The following is a 15,521-nucleotide window of genomic DNA, read 5'->3' as shown; positions in this document are numbered from 1 at the left end:
GTTCTTCTGCTACAAATTTAGTTTGATAGAAGGAACAAAATACAATTACGAGTGTTTATTTAACCGGTAACTCTTGCATCCAGAAATTTACACTCACCGACTTCCATCCCCTGGTCACAGATGTACTCCACATAGCTGAGATCTGGAGGAGTTGAGCAAGATCCCTGGAGCCTCGAGCACATGGTGAACTCTGCTGTCCATTTACCGTCCTTAGCGCAGCGAATTTCTCTCTGGCAACAAGCACAGATACTAAAATTCACTGTGTGTGGCCTCGCTACGCTGTCTTCCCACAACACAAGAAACCGAGTCGTCTATTAACGTTTTGTTGAGCAGTTGCATGTACATGGATACATTTAAAACTACTCGCAGCAGCAAAGCGGATCACGAAATGAATGAATTCATTTACGGATTTAACGACATCCTTCCTGTCCAAAACACTCACAGTGTTTTTTTTTTTTTTTTTTCGTCTGCTTTTTTTTTTTTTTTTTTAAATGTGGCTTCAATAAAATAAAAACGGCGCCAAGAAATTCAAAGCATTGTTCTCTGAAGACTTTATTAAAATGATTATATTTGAAGAACGGGTTTGACCATGATGTTGTCCACACTTGGAATCTTGGTGGAAGTTGCACATTTTTATACATTTACAATGACAGCCATTGTTGAAGTTTCCACACGCTTCTTCTATCCCGAATGACGAGTGCCTTGTTATCCCACAAATCTCTGGAGTAATACGATAATGCCATAGTTCCTAATGTCCGTTGAGCCAAATGACTCTATTATGTTGTTGAAAGGATTTATATAAATAAGAATATAGCCTCAGTGTCGATGTGTTAACTGACTGCTTAATACTTTGAGGTACGTTTTCAGTTACACAAGCTTTACCTTAGAGTTAGCTTTTTTCTAAAATTGACCTGATCGTAACATGACTGTGTTGGTGATGCTACGACCTTGCAGTCTTACATTTTCGCTTGTGTCCGGGCACTGCAGGGTGCAGATGGAGCCGTAGTACAGGCCGTTGGTGCAGGTGTACATGCCCTGGAAGACGTCCGATAGGGCTGGGCATGATATCGGCTCACACTCGGTTTCCTCCCACTGACCACCCTCCTGACACTCTAACTTAAAGTACTTCCTAGAGGCAACAAGAGCAAACACACACATCTCTACACCATCTTAACTCATGTAAGAATTGCCCCACTTTTAATCAGATGAGAAGACTTGTATATTTGTACCTGCAAATGTAAAATGGAACGTGGTACAGGACACAACATTAAAAGTGTACAAGTGTTTATTAAAACCAACTCTAGACACACACTATACAGTACATCCCTGCTACCCTTCCCCATTGTTAACATTTTACTTTTACTGTTCCAATAACTAAAAACATACTGAGCCCATTCTACCATAAAAACGATCTCCTGTGTTGTGTACGTAGTGTGTAAATGCAACAGCATGTGTTACCATATATATTTATGGGGGTACATGTCAAACGTATGTGTCAAAGGCAGGAGTAAAAAGCCAGTTTAGAGCTCTTTAATAGCTCCTGCTGTTCACTTTCACACGTTGGGCAAATAAAGCATCGGGGGTTTTTTAAATGTTTACACGTATGTTTGAGATCGTGTTACTCGTAAAGAAGGCGCATGTGACTGAAGAGTGCTTCATCTCGTTAGATGGAAATATAAAAACACATCTTTAAAGTGTGCACTTTTACTTCTGACTGGATTTGATGGTAAATGTCACGTCAGCTTTGTTGAGATTTGAGCTTTTGCACTGTGGTCAGGAAACGACACTCTTTGTTTTTAGTGCTATCAGTACAGACCGAAAAGTGTGAAGGGAACGCGGGTGTCTCCTATTGAGAAACCCTCACCTCATTACATGCACTGAGTTGTGTTCAGTAATGAGCAGTTAGCCAGTGAATGCAACCGGCAAAGTAATGACGAGGCCAAGAAAGCAGCGGTACATATTTTATTGGACCCTAATGAGAGTTTGTTCCAAAGCTGAATATGGTTATGTGGATGATGGGCTGAAAAATACCTCTTAAAACTGTACCCATCGATATTTAAAGCGTTGCCCTTTGGGGCTGGGGTGTTCATGTGATGCATTGTTATACTGCTGCATAAAATATCTAAAGCAAAGATCCTAATTTTATTAAGCAGTGCGTAATGGGACTCTCGTAAAATAAAGGAAAAGAAGGAATTTCCTCCATTACGCAGGGAGGCATGCGTTATTAAACGCTGCATTTTACTTTGGTCTGATGGCTGTGTGGACTAATATTTAAGAGCATTGCACAATGCACTAGTCGAAAAAAAAAATGAATGCTTGAAATCACAATTCTTTTATTACTCGTAATTTAAGTTGTCAATCACGACACTATGCAGGGTAGTACGCAAGGTTTGCCTCATTGCATATGCTGTTATGCTGTACACAACTATTCATATTATACGTACTATAAATGTCCCCATACCCAGCTGAAAACGGTCCCACAACTCTTACCTTGGTCTCTTCTTCTTGATGCTCCCTGATACATAGAAGCCTGGGTTGCATTTGTAGCGACAGGCAGAGCCAACATCGTGCCCCGAAGCCAGACAGTCTGCTGTTAGCAGCCGGGCATTGGATATGTTTGGAACTTCTGGACACTCTATCTTGCAGTAGGCCTCTGGGAAAGACCACAGCCCGTCCTCCAAACACACCAGCCTGTCACTGTCACCTGAGAAGGAGAGAGGGAGAGGTCGCGAAGGAATTTTGTTTAAATAGTAGAGTAGAACAAAGGTGAAAGGACTGGGCTGACCTTTATGAAAAAACACACCGGCATAAACCGCGTCTCATTTCCTAGTGCTTGTTTTATTGATATGGCTGCATGACCTCAACAGAATTCCTCACATTGTGTTAATTGATGATGTCTAGAAATAATAAAAAAAAATAAGTAAATCTCCAGGCCTGTTGTAGGCTGTGAGCTTTCACAGGTTTCACTCGTACAGTGAGTGGCATTTAAAGACTTTTATTGCTGCCATTGTAACCAAGTGTGGTGATTAGCAGGACGATGACATCATGCTTAAATCTGTCATTAAATGGCAACTTAACCCAGAGTGTGTGAAACGGAGTCACACGGAGGAAACATCTCCAGATGAGTTTGTGGTTTTTGTTGTCTGGTGACGCAACAGAAATGTCTGTCCTTATTAAGTCTCCCGACAACACAAAGTGGAGAAGAAGGATAAGTCTCAGTTAGAAAGAATGATCTCTCTAACAGTAGCTAACTGAGCTGTAGAAGCAAAACCTTTACAGAGGGCTCTGTAAGTCAGTTTATTAAGTCAGACAGGATAATTGTGTCGTCAAAATGATCTAAATCCTTGTCAGAGTATGGTTCGGTTACGACTATAGTACATTCAGCATTACACAATAAAACGCAAAGTGCATGGAAGAGTTCACCAATGGCAATATTATGGATCCATTTATATCTCACTTGGTTTCGTGGCTCTTTCTTTATAGTTACAAACAGAACCAGACCTCATCATTGCCCAGAGCAAATATTCCTATATGGCCCCACATGAAGCACGAGTGCTGTTATGTGTGGAAAATCATAACACCCTATACCTATCACAGTTTTTATTGGGTCTATAAAATGTAATGCATTTTTAACATCACATATATTTTTTTAATCAGCTATTTAAAGACTGCTGGTGTTGTGATTATCAAAATCTATTGCAGCTGGACTGGTGTGTACTGAGCAAACAGTATTTTTGTGGGCTACGCGGGGTGCTTTCAAAGCCGAGTGGTGCACGATGGCCTTCAAACATAAAGCCACAAAAATTATTTGTGCACAATCTGCATTTAGATCATGAATGCATGGGTATTATTGCTGACTCTACTACGACATTTCACTGTGGCTTTCCAACCACGAATAATGTGTGGACATCTCGCTCCTTTCTTTTAATCACTTCAAGAAGCATCTACCGCATTGCGTAACTTCCATTTCTAAAGAGAGGTAATGCTTTTTTTATTTTTTTTTTTTATACTGTTGTTACTGTTGTGTGCCTTATAAATGCGTGCCACGGGCAATATGTGTTCTGAATGGTTATGATGCAAGAGGTCTTTTTAAAAGACACTGTGGATTTCTGAGCAGAACGAGGTAAACCTTGCTGTGTCCTCGTGTCTTGCTGAAGGAGACAGGAATATGCCATGTAGACGTTTCTATGAGGGTTCACCCGCAATTTCGATAAAAGCGTCTTCATTAAATTTTAAATGCCGTGAAGCTGCATAGAGAAGTGAGACTTATTATGCTGACACCATTTCCAATGCGATTTTAATCACATGAAGGTTCCCCTTGTCTTAATTTGTTCTAGCTAAACACTGACGCTGACTACAAACCTGTAAAATTGGCCTTCACTGTAGCTAGTATCCATCCATCAATGTAGCTAGTGGAAGCATCTTACTGTTTGTAGACTGGGCTGTTACTTCAGAAAATGAGTCATAAAGCAGCCGCAGTGAATACTGGGTATGAGCTGAAAGGAGGGTTTTATTGAGGAACTCAGAAACAAAGGAGGAACTCACGGCATCTCTGGCCTCATTTAGACCTTACAATTAGAAATGACACAACTAATGTTGGATTTCATTTAAAACTAAGACTTCCTTCTTCATTGAGTAATAATACGTATATGGATGTGTATAAACACCACTGTGTGAAGGAACTAATTGGTTTTGCATATGAAAATGTGTCCTGAGTGGTCCTATCACAAGGAACCAGCTTAAAGTAGATAGTAGGATATTTGGATATCCTGGGTCACATTAAGGACCACCTTCCCAACTGCCACACTGCTGCATAGTGGAGTTTTGCCTCAGTCAAATGATCACCTGAAAAGGAAAATGCACTACTTTTGCACTTATCTCAAAATAACATGTGCGTTACCTCCCAATATAATAAGTAATGTGAGTTATTGCTGAGCTTATTGCAAAGTTGCAGGGCGTGTGTGTGCTCATTAAAACTCTCGTCCTGACCTTTTGTGGGTTCCGTTGGACGGTAAAAAACACACCCAGCAGCATAGAGCAGGACTTCACAAGAAACGAATAGACCAATCTGTAAAGTTACCTTGTAAAATGGCCGGGGAGCCGCAGGTGAAGGAGCATTGTTTGCCGAAAGTGGTTCCCCAGGGACAGCTGAATATGGCGTGGTAGACGTGAGACTGATCAGGAAGGCCGCAGTCTACAGGCTGACAGCTGACTACGCGATCCCACGAGCCGTGATAACACTCCAGCTCGGCCTTTCTCTGCATGCACAGAGTGGCAGAAGAGTAAGTGAGCTGTGTTCGTGCCGTATGAAAATGGAAAGGATTTTAATAAGAATACCCACAAATCACGTCAAACACCTTTAAGCTCTGATAAACAGAAAAGCACAGATAATCACTTACTAACTATACAGAATACCACTGAAAGAATCAATCTTTTCAAATTACAACAAATTGTTAAACCAAATTAAAATATTGCAATGTTATGTCCTCTCATGCCAGTGCTTTTGGAATTAATCTAATAAAGACCCTGCTCATTCCCTATGTCGTAAATGAAACTGAGCACACTAGACATTAAATCTGTTTGTCTTCCCTTATCATTCAGATGAGATGTAATTGAATTATCCCAGTATTTGGCAGCAAAATAGGACAAAACTACAAATGTTGAGTAAGAAATGAAGCAAATTATGTCATTACAGCATGCACCAAGCAGTGAGCTCCACGTCTGTCACTGCACGTCTCATGGAACCTTGGTGCCACCGCTTTTTCACGTCTCCTGTAGTTCGATTTCAAACATGAAATGCACGCAAAGCACACAGTGAGCCATCAAGTCACATTTACCTGGTTGGGTGGGATCTCCCTGCCATTGAGGACAGTGATACTGAGACCACGGTGACACTGAACAGAGCAGCGAGAGGCCTCCCCTGCTCCTGTACACCTACGGAGACACACTGATATATAGATAGTTCTTTTGTTTGTGGCTTCAGCTCTCTAGTGGTTCAGCATTATGTTCCAAAGGTCCTACCTGACGGAGGCGTGCTCTAACTGAAGAGGACTGCAGCTATCCACTTGACACGGCTGCCGCAAACAGCTATTAGAGGGATGCAGGAGGAGGTGGAGGAGGAGGGGGGAAACAAAGGATGACAGGCAGGGAGAAACAAAGAAACAGGAGTGATAAATTGATCACTATTTATGCCACGGTTCATTTGAGTTACGTCAGACTCCTTTTGGGAACTCACCTAAAATTAAGGTTCAACAGAAAATAGTGTAGCATTGTGTAGCTCTCACTAAGGTTCAGCAGGAGCCACAAAATTGCATAAACTGAAGTACTGAGTACTGAAGAGGATATTAGCATTTTAACTTGCAGAAACTACTTTTTTATGCGTACATACTGCATAGGACCCCTGTTATTCTTTTTCCCTAACCAATGAGTGTGTGTGTGTGTGTAGAGGTGTGTGTGTGTGTTCAGTAGATAGCTGTGGGAGAGCCCACCCTCTGATGCGCACCCGGTCAGGGCGAAGGTGCTGAAGTGGCACGAGGTCCTCAGAGCCACCCCGCTCACTGCCACCGAGGGGGAGGAGAAGAGAATGATGACAGAGGACGTGAGGAAGAAGGGCTGAGAGAGGTCGTGGGTCACGTTCACCACCAGTGGGTTTTGATTGCACGAGAGGTCATGTGTGCCTAGGTAGATGGAAGGGATTCAAATGTTTGTTTAGCTACAAACCGCGAATGGAAACAGCTGTAGCTGTAGCTGAGAGTAAAAATGGCCAAACCCTTTAACACACAAATCAGGTGAAGTAAAACGTACCTAGAGAGTGGTTCTTGCCGGTAGTGTCAGATAGGAGGATGGTGGCTGTCCTCCGACACTCCTCCCCAGACCACAAGCCATCTGATGCCAAGTACACCATCACAGACGCTGCCACTCCAGAATGGATAAATCCCACCTGTTTCAATTGTAACAGTAGTCAAATGGAAAATAAAAACAGGTTTGATGCATTGTGACCTGTGACAGCAATATTGTACAAGTATAAGATTTATAGTCAGTGTAAGCCGTTTTCACATTACACCTTTCTAGACATTGTCCGTAGCTGCATGTGAGAAACTGAGAGAGAGTTACCCCAACTGGAACAAACATTAATCAGACATTACCCCACCAGTTTAGTCCAAATTCTGTGCAATGCCCGATTGAGCCCGGGTGTGAATAGTCGCGGTCATTGTCCAGAGAATTCACAGTGAGTGTATTTCTCAGCTGATGTACATCATAGCATGCCCTCTGACCTCTCTAGCCACCACCCTTCTTCTCACCCAGTGTTTCCAGTGGTGGTCTGACGCAGTCAATCACCCGTGGTTTGCTACATATGAGAAACAGACCAGGCCTCTCATGAGAACTACTTTTGTTGTGCAGCATATTATCCCAGGAACTCGGTTGGTGATGGTAATATTATGCACAACAATAATGTACAAGTGTATACATGCATTCATTCACTCAGGGTCATAGGGGGCAGTCATTCCCAGCTGTCACTGGGTGGGAGGTGGAATACGCCTCGAGTCCATCACAGGGCTAATGCACACTCACATGCGCACCTTTCGCCAATCTGAATCACCAATAAATGAGCATGTATTAAAATCTGCAACATATCATAAAATGGTTAAGAAAAAAAAATGTACTAAACTAAATATAAAGCATTTGGAAAATTAGTTTAGAGTCGCTGACTCCTTAAAAGACAATATTATCAATTTTCGCAGCAGCACCTTTGACAACATGTTAGCTCCGGCTAGATTAACGTTACTGTGTCAGGTACACCAAACCATTTCCATGTCTCTCAGTGATTGGCCACATGCTGTCTCCCACATGCCGTGTCTACTCAGACATCCTCTATCTTCTCTGTCCACAGGGATTTCGGATAAAGTAACCTGAACATTTAGCCCCCACTTCAACATGAGCCACTTAGATCCAGGCACACAGAGAAAGAAGCCCAACACAACTGCCTCTATCATGCATTTTTACAGAATGATGCTGAGACACCAGTGTACAAGAAGAAATGCTTAAAAATGTGTAGGCTCCCAAGCAATATTCCTCCAATTTGTCTGGTAGGAATTACCCATTTATCACATAATTATCTCACTTTGCTTCATTCATTGTTGATGTGTGTGTGTGGGCTGGCTTGTGCTACTTTTGGGGACTCGGGGTACACTTAAGTACAGCGGGAGAACGCTGATTTGTAGGTCAATATTTAGGTCATGGATGTGCGTATGAGACGCTGCGTAAGGCCTGCCCGCAAAGACAAAGAACCGAGGTGGCAAACAGAGTTCATGTGTACAAATTAGAAAACATCTTGAACAGCGATATAGCCAATGAAAGCAGCCACGCATAATTATGTGTGTGTGACAAATCGCACTGACCACCGCAAGATCAACAGAGGACTGATAAGCATTGGATCTGTTCGTATGGTCCTGAAAAACTGACTGTTTAGAACATGCTGAACACAAAGACAGAAACTAGGGAGGTGAATTATGCTGCCGAAATGAAATGTTTCTTGTTAAAAGGTGAAATACAACTACACAACAGCTGCTGCGGATCCAAGTTGACTTTGGACTCACTACAGCGATTTTACAGGCACCTGTGGGTTTTTCATACTCCAAAGAGTAAAGTGTTCAAGTGTTAAAAGCCTTGTAGAAATGAGAAAGGGCTTCCAAATGCAGAACTGTTAAGTGAGACAGAAGCCTTTTACAGGGCTGTTAGAGATGGATATGATAGGGTGGTTGAGGAACGCTTTCCGGATAGAGCGAGACCAGATATTTAAGAAGAGGGGCGCCTTTCAGAGACAGAAAGCACACTTCAAAGAAAAAAGAGAGATGTTTCAGGGAGAGCTGGCAGATACGGGTGTTATGATGACGGCTTTTCAGACAGTGAAAGAGTCTTTAGGGAGAAAGCGGCTTTCCCGAGAGGTTGAAGAGATGTGTCTGATAAAGAGGGCGTCCATAAAGGAAACAGAGGATGGAAAGATGAGTCATTCAGCACACAAGTGGAAACGATGAGACAGAGAGAGAAAGAAAAAATGAAGGAATATGTGCAAGGAAGGGAAGAGACAAGCTCATGACTCCAAAGGACCCTATAATCCAGAGAATGACAGACAGGGCTGTGAGGCTATCAGTCAACTCGACGGCAAGTCTACGCTCAGCCTGAACCTGGAGAGCTGACGGTGGGAACTGTGGTTGTGGAGAGATTAAATAATCGAAAAAAAATATATAAAATATGAGAACCAGACACAGATCTGGAGGTCCAAATACAACTCAATACAAGGAGCAGGAGGTCTATGCGAAGCACAACTGGCTGGGGAGCCTCAGAGACAAGCAGGGCAGCAGGACGCAAATCATTTTAACTTCAGTTGCTTCAATCTCTGCGTCTTTGTCACCAACAAATAAGTAGTTAATTATATATGATGTTTGTGAATCATTTTAAATTATTAAAACCCAAGTAGGTAATTAAGGTTTTGTTTCTTTGTATCATGTGGAGCCATGCTAATAATAAATTATTAGTGTAATTATAAATTATGAGTGACTAATGATGACTAAGAGATGTATTTTTGATTGCAAATGTCTTGTTATTCTTTGAGATGCCAGTATTTTAATAACTTATGAACCTTTTAAGTATTGAATTATGAATGATGAGTTAATTATACAACACTTCCACTATGAATACATTTGTAATGATAATTATTGAATGATTTTGAGGATTAGTATGCACTGAATAAAAAACAATAATATCATCAAATGTAAATAAAGAATAAGTAGAGGGTTAGTCATGATTTTGTAATCATCTACAGATGATTAGAACTCATAATTCCCAGCTGACCTGGAAAATAAGCCATTATAGTTACCAAAGTATTGTATGAATCATGCAATGGTTAGAAAGTGAGGAATGTGTGCGTGTGGGGAGGTTTGAGCCAGCCGTCTGTTTGAGAGGCCCTTCAACCCCATTTAAAGAAGTATTGGAAAGTGCTGGAAGCTGTTAAAAACAGAGTAGCCACCCACAGTCACTCAGTGGAAGGAGAAAACAGATACGAATCTGAATAAACAGGCCCATACCTTTAGCCAAAATGAATGTTCCAGGTCATTATTTGAGTCAGTCAGGGCTGTGCAAGGGAACCAGGCATCAGTGGGCGAGCTGTCACTGACCTCCAGGTGCTGGTACCTGCAGAGCTGCGCACAAAAGAGGGAAGCAATGTCAGTGGTGTGATAGTAATTCCAACCTTCAAGCTGTAAATGAGCTTTAATAAACCCGTAAAAATAAATCTGCTCACCATGCGCATGGGTAGGAAAGAGTTGTATTTGAAACAGAACATCTTGTGCGTAGAAACGCATGTGTGAAGATGTGTGCAGAGATACAAAACAGACAACTGCTTTAGTGTTCCACATTGTGAGACAGGGTCGGGATCATCTTACTTTAGCGAATGCATGGGATTTAAATAGGAATATGGCCCCACTCCTCAGCAGTCCTTTACGTCTTCAAGACACTAGTTCAGTTCCCTTTTTTTGAGGTTTTTGGATGTACCATGACGTGGACGACTGAGAACCTTCACAGACTTTTAGCATATACATAGTAACTAGAATACACGCTCTACTGTTGTATGCCTCTGTTTACTTCTGAGATGTGTTCACAGGCACCAGAGATCCAACCATACTGTAGATATTCAGGGTGCCTGATGCTATGAAATGTAGCCATCTGGGGTCCCCCATCTCATATGTTTTTGCACAGGGCCCTAAACAATCACTTGCTCTACTTTTCCTGATGGTGCATCCCTTCTCCCAAGAACGGTTTGCACAGAAAGAAGAAGAAGAAATGAAATCCCTGAGAGACATGTATGTTCCATGAATATCATGCGTTCTATTAATCTATTTGATGAGTTGAGCTGAATGTTCTATTGTAGAAAAGCCATGCTGACTTGATTCATGACACTTTGATTTGGTTTGTTTATTGCACCTGTCCTAAAACAAATCCCAGGAGGTTTGCCAGGTATGAAACGCCGGACCCAGTGAGTCTGACACTAACCATCCTCCCTTGATAAAAGTAGCTTATATCATTCTTCCTGCCCGGCCGAGCACACCTTACTTAGCTCTCCATCTTTTTTTTTTTTTAATCTTTGCCCCATGTTTTTTGTATGTGACCTTCAGTGTAGAGGAGAAGGGCCGATGTGAGTGCTCTTATAAAACTGGGACATAATAATCTGGCTTATCAGGAAGGATGGCCAAGGGGAAATTGCAGATATTTTATGGGGGATGTCAGAGTTGGAAAATGGTCGAGGTTTTTGAGCTGAAGTTGTAAAAAGAAGAAAGAGAGCGGTGGTGTGTTTAAAAGCTTCAAAAGTGCCAAAATATCCTCCAGAGTTATGTGCACAGCCGATTCAGGATTATCTTCACCAGAGACCCTTGTTTTGTGTTTCTCTTCAGGTCAATATGACATGAAACATCTGTTACATTTGTGACATTTTGTGCCTTGGGAAGGACCAGATAATGTTGGATTTAACGAGTACAAAATGGAAAGCCAGATCTGCGATTTATGAGGAACGTGTGACTAAATCAGCAAGAATCATTGTTTATGTGTCAACAAAGTGTCTCTAGAAACACAGGCACAGAGCGGGTGAATTAAGGTACACTGATCTTTTTTTAATAATAATAATAATAATAATAATAATAATAATATATACACACACACACGCACACACACGCACACAGAGTATAAATTTGTATATGAATAAAATAACGTCCCTCTCACCCTTATCCTCAAGCTCAGGTCCTCTTGTAGTTTGAGGGTTCTGTGCAGTATCTTGTTCCTGTTCTATGTTCCTAGGACTGGGCTCTTCTAGGCTGAGGTTTCAGGTGTTGTTCCTGGGATCTGTTGGAACCACTCTCCCAGTTTAGGGGTCACTGCCTCGAGTGCTCCTACCACTACGGGGACCACACTCGCCTTAACCTTCCACATTTGTTCCAGCTGCTCTTTCAACCCTTGGTACTTTTCGTGTTCTTTCTTTCTGATGTTGGCGTCAGCTGGTATCTACACATCTACCCCCAACACCTTTTTCTGTTCTTTATCTACCACCACTATGTCCTTATGGTTAGCCAGGACCTGTTTGTCAGTCTGGAAGCTGAAGTCCCATAGAATCTTGGCCCTGTAGTTCTCCACCACCTCCTGTGGTATGGCCTATTGGGACTTGGGTGCTTCTACTCCATACTGGGTACAGATGTTCCAGCCACTTGGTTGTGCTTCTTCATGTACTCTGATCCGGCTAGCGTCTTACACCCTGCTACTTTGTGGTGGACTGTCTCAGGGGCATCTTTGCACAGCCTGCACATTGGGTCTGATCTACTCTGGTAGATCTTGGCCTCTATGGCTCCTGTACTTAGGGCCTGTTTTTGTGCTGCCATGAGTAGTGCCTCTGTGCTCTCTGTCAGTCCAGCCATTAGTAGGACATTGGCCACTTCTTCAATTTGAAGGTGGTACATGCCGTATAGGGGCTTGTCACCCCAGGTTGTCTGTTCCCCTTCCCCTGCACTCTCATCAAGTTTCTGCTGCCTAAGACATGAGCAGTTCATCATTTGGGGCTATTTTCTTGATGTATTCTTGGATTTTCGATGTTTCATCCCGGACTGTGGCCTTGATGCTTGGCCTCCCTCTTTCTGCTTAGTGTACAATCTCATGGTGTTGGACATGAGTGGAACCCTCTGTGCATGGTGAGGAGCTTTCTTGTCTTGATATCTGTGGCTTCTATCTCCTCCTTTGGCCAGCTTATGATCCCATCTGATGACTGGTAGTGTGTACATGTTGAAGCCTTGTCACAGTATCTCTCTCTCTTTCTCTCTCTCTCTCTGTATATATATATATAGATATATATATATATATATATATATATAGATATATATATAGATATACACACACACATATAAATATATATATATATATATATATACCCAAAAAATATTGTACTGGGAAGTCTCACAGAACTGATACGCAGATGAAGGCCCATTGTCTGGCGAGTTGTTTGTGTTGGTTGAAATATAGGTTAAATTTAAATAACAGACATTTTTATTGTCCTCACTTCAAGTTCTAGATATTGCCTTTGAGGCAGTGAGGATTTATCTCGGTAAAGATGGAGAAGTTATGCTAACAAAAATAGCACAGAGATGAAATATGTTGAGTCGACTAAGTTATTTGGAAATTCAGCCAGCTGAGTTGGGGCTGTCCACAATTGCCTCCATGCTGACTTTATTGTCGTCTGGAAGGCTTTTATGTGCCCCGTGGATCATACTTCATACCTTAGTGAGTGATGGCTCTCCTGTGGCAGCATGGGTGGGGCAGAGGTTGGGGTCTTGGTGAGAAGCTGTGGCAGTTGATGCCCACTGGTCTGTGTAGCCCATTGGTGTAAAGTAACCGCAGTCCTGAACACTGGTGCCCCGCTCAAACTCCTCACACACGCCGTCGCCATCAAATACATAACACTGACTGGGTTCACCTTGGGAGATAGGGAAGAGAATGAAAGACTAGGATTTATGAAAGAATATAAAGCCTGGTTTCTTAATCTGGCAGGATATACACTCATCCCCCACTGTTACACTCTCATCCAAGTCTATTTGTCAGCGAACCAAATCCGAGCAAATCTATTCTGTATTTTTGTTGGCCAATTTTAACGTCAGCCACGTCAGCTCGGCCATATCTGACTCTCTGTGCTGTCGGCAGACTGTAAATCATGGTAAGAAATGCACGCTGACTTCAATTAATTATCTAAGAACACATTCAATTTGCGATATTAATAAGAAGAAACCTAATATGCAACTTGGCCACTTAGTTCTATCCCAAAAGCGTTGTTCTGCAGAGAACTGTCAAAGCAATGATCCAAACGTGGTCCAAGTCTAGTACAAAACTAAAATATAGACAGGAAGAGATTGTTTTTTTCTTATTGCGTCTCCGAACAAATTTTCAATCGTGTTCCTTTATGAACTCAACTTTTTTCATAGCTCTCCAAAATTCTTTCTTATGAAACTATTAGAAAGGAGAATTTAAACCGTTTCAACTGAAGCTCAGAAGTAGCAGCAGAGATTTTATGGGAATATCACAAATATTTTTCTGTGACAGGAAACTAGGGTCAGCTGATCAAATGGTTCTTAAGCCATTGATGAACAATTATGTCATTGCATATTTCTGTGTGAACATTTAGGAAAAAAAGACATTTCTAAAATGCCATGCTGCATTTTGCAAACCTTTAAGTCTATTCACGATAAATAAAGTGATCCAGTTCATTTTACCTGAAAGTGAAATCTTTTTCATTGAAATACATGCTTGTTAATCGATAGCTATGAATAAATGTTGTAATATAAGAATGACTGATAAACATAGTGCAGTGTTTATATATTCATTGAAGTGGGTATCTTTGACATTAACAGAGATTTGGATATGAATGCAGAATGTTGAATGTTTTTTTTTAAAATGCATTAGTAACTGTAAAGTGTAAATGTTAAATTATGATCCCATGAAGTGTTTTCCCAGTGAGCTTAGCGCTTACAACGAACACTCAATGACACTGTGTTTTTTGACGTTTGAAGTCTTGAAGTGAGCTGTAGACTTAAGCGTGGTTTATGCCTCTGCAGGACATAGACGACCAAACCCAGGCACATATCCATAGTTTACACACAGTGCCTACACCAGTGGGAGTCATTTATACCACCACCCAAACGCTAGCCAGCGTTGTGTCTTTTTTTTTGCCATTTGGGTTCATTTTTGTTTCTACTTCCTGCGTGGAGCTTCTACAACTTGCTTCACTTTAAAACAATTGTATATGTTTTGCAATTTCGCTGAAGACAAATCATACAAATGTGTGTATGTCCGAACCTCCTCAACCTTTAACCGTTCCGCGATGTGTTCCATCTTTATTGATCCTAAACAATCAATTAGAAGACATCAGATTGAGCGCCGAAATGTAAAACACATAAACCAGCAGCCACAGTGAGCTGTTAGATAAAGACATGCAGGCTGAACAATAGAGGTCATTTACACCTTTCACTGACTTTATGGCCCTGGGACCATGGACCTGTCACCACTATCTTGGACTTCATTGGTGGAGGCAGTAGGTTGAGAACTAATGTTAAAAGGGTCCTTAAGAGCTTGTCAGAGGGCGCTGAGTTCAGTTAAACATTGTTTAATTATCCAGCAGAAAAGTTTTCAGTCTGACCACTTAATGTCATGGAATAAACTGATAGAAAAGTAGAGATAATATTTGGTTACAAAAGACTATCACAATTGCATCTGATAAAATGAGACTATGATTAGGGATAACTCCTCCAAAGATTAAAGGAATGTCTTCCTTGGCCAGCATGTCCTGCAGTGTTTCAGGGAAAAGGTAGAAAGGTGTATAGGAATCTTTGACTTTGCTGTGCTACAGGAAATATAATAGCGTATTTCCAATTAGATCCATGGCAGATAATGAGCAGTGTACACATGTGCAACACAGTGAGGTTACTGACATAATGAGT

The 15,521-nt window shown here is 41.6% G+C and overlaps 1 protein-coding gene across 1 annotated transcript in view; it reads right to left on the bottom strand.

The window, feature by feature from the left end:
• Window positions 1-15,521, bottom strand: part of pappa2 (pappalysin 2) — a 70,233-nt gene that overhangs the window by 17,522 nt on the left and 37,190 nt on the right. Inside the window, exons 14-23 of the mRNA XM_047590505.1 lie at window positions 13,311-13,507; window positions 10,086-10,199; window positions 6,805-6,940; window positions 6,503-6,677; window positions 6,022-6,087; window positions 5,838-5,934; window positions 5,081-5,258; window positions 2,491-2,704; window positions 961-1,129; window positions 98-230 (exon numbers count right to left, since the gene is read on the bottom strand). Coding sequence (XP_047446461.1) covers window positions 98-230; window positions 961-1,129; window positions 2,491-2,704; window positions 5,081-5,258; window positions 5,838-5,934; window positions 6,022-6,087; window positions 6,503-6,677; window positions 6,805-6,940; window positions 10,086-10,199; window positions 13,311-13,507 — 1,479 coding nt within the window. The remainder of the gene's footprint in view (window positions 1-97; window positions 231-960; window positions 1,130-2,490; window positions 2,705-5,080; window positions 5,259-5,837; window positions 5,935-6,021; window positions 6,088-6,502; window positions 6,678-6,804; window positions 6,941-10,085; window positions 10,200-13,310; window positions 13,508-15,521) is intronic.

Source organism: Mugil cephalus, chromosome 7, assembly GCF_022458985.1.
Source record: "Mugil cephalus isolate CIBA_MC_2020 chromosome 7, CIBA_Mcephalus_1.1, whole genome shotgun sequence".
Taxonomy (NCBI): domain Eukaryota; kingdom Metazoa; phylum Chordata; class Actinopteri; order Mugiliformes; family Mugilidae; genus Mugil; species Mugil cephalus.
The sequence above is the reverse complement of the archived record's forward strand: the minus strand, read 5'-3'. Positions and strand labels throughout refer to the sequence as shown.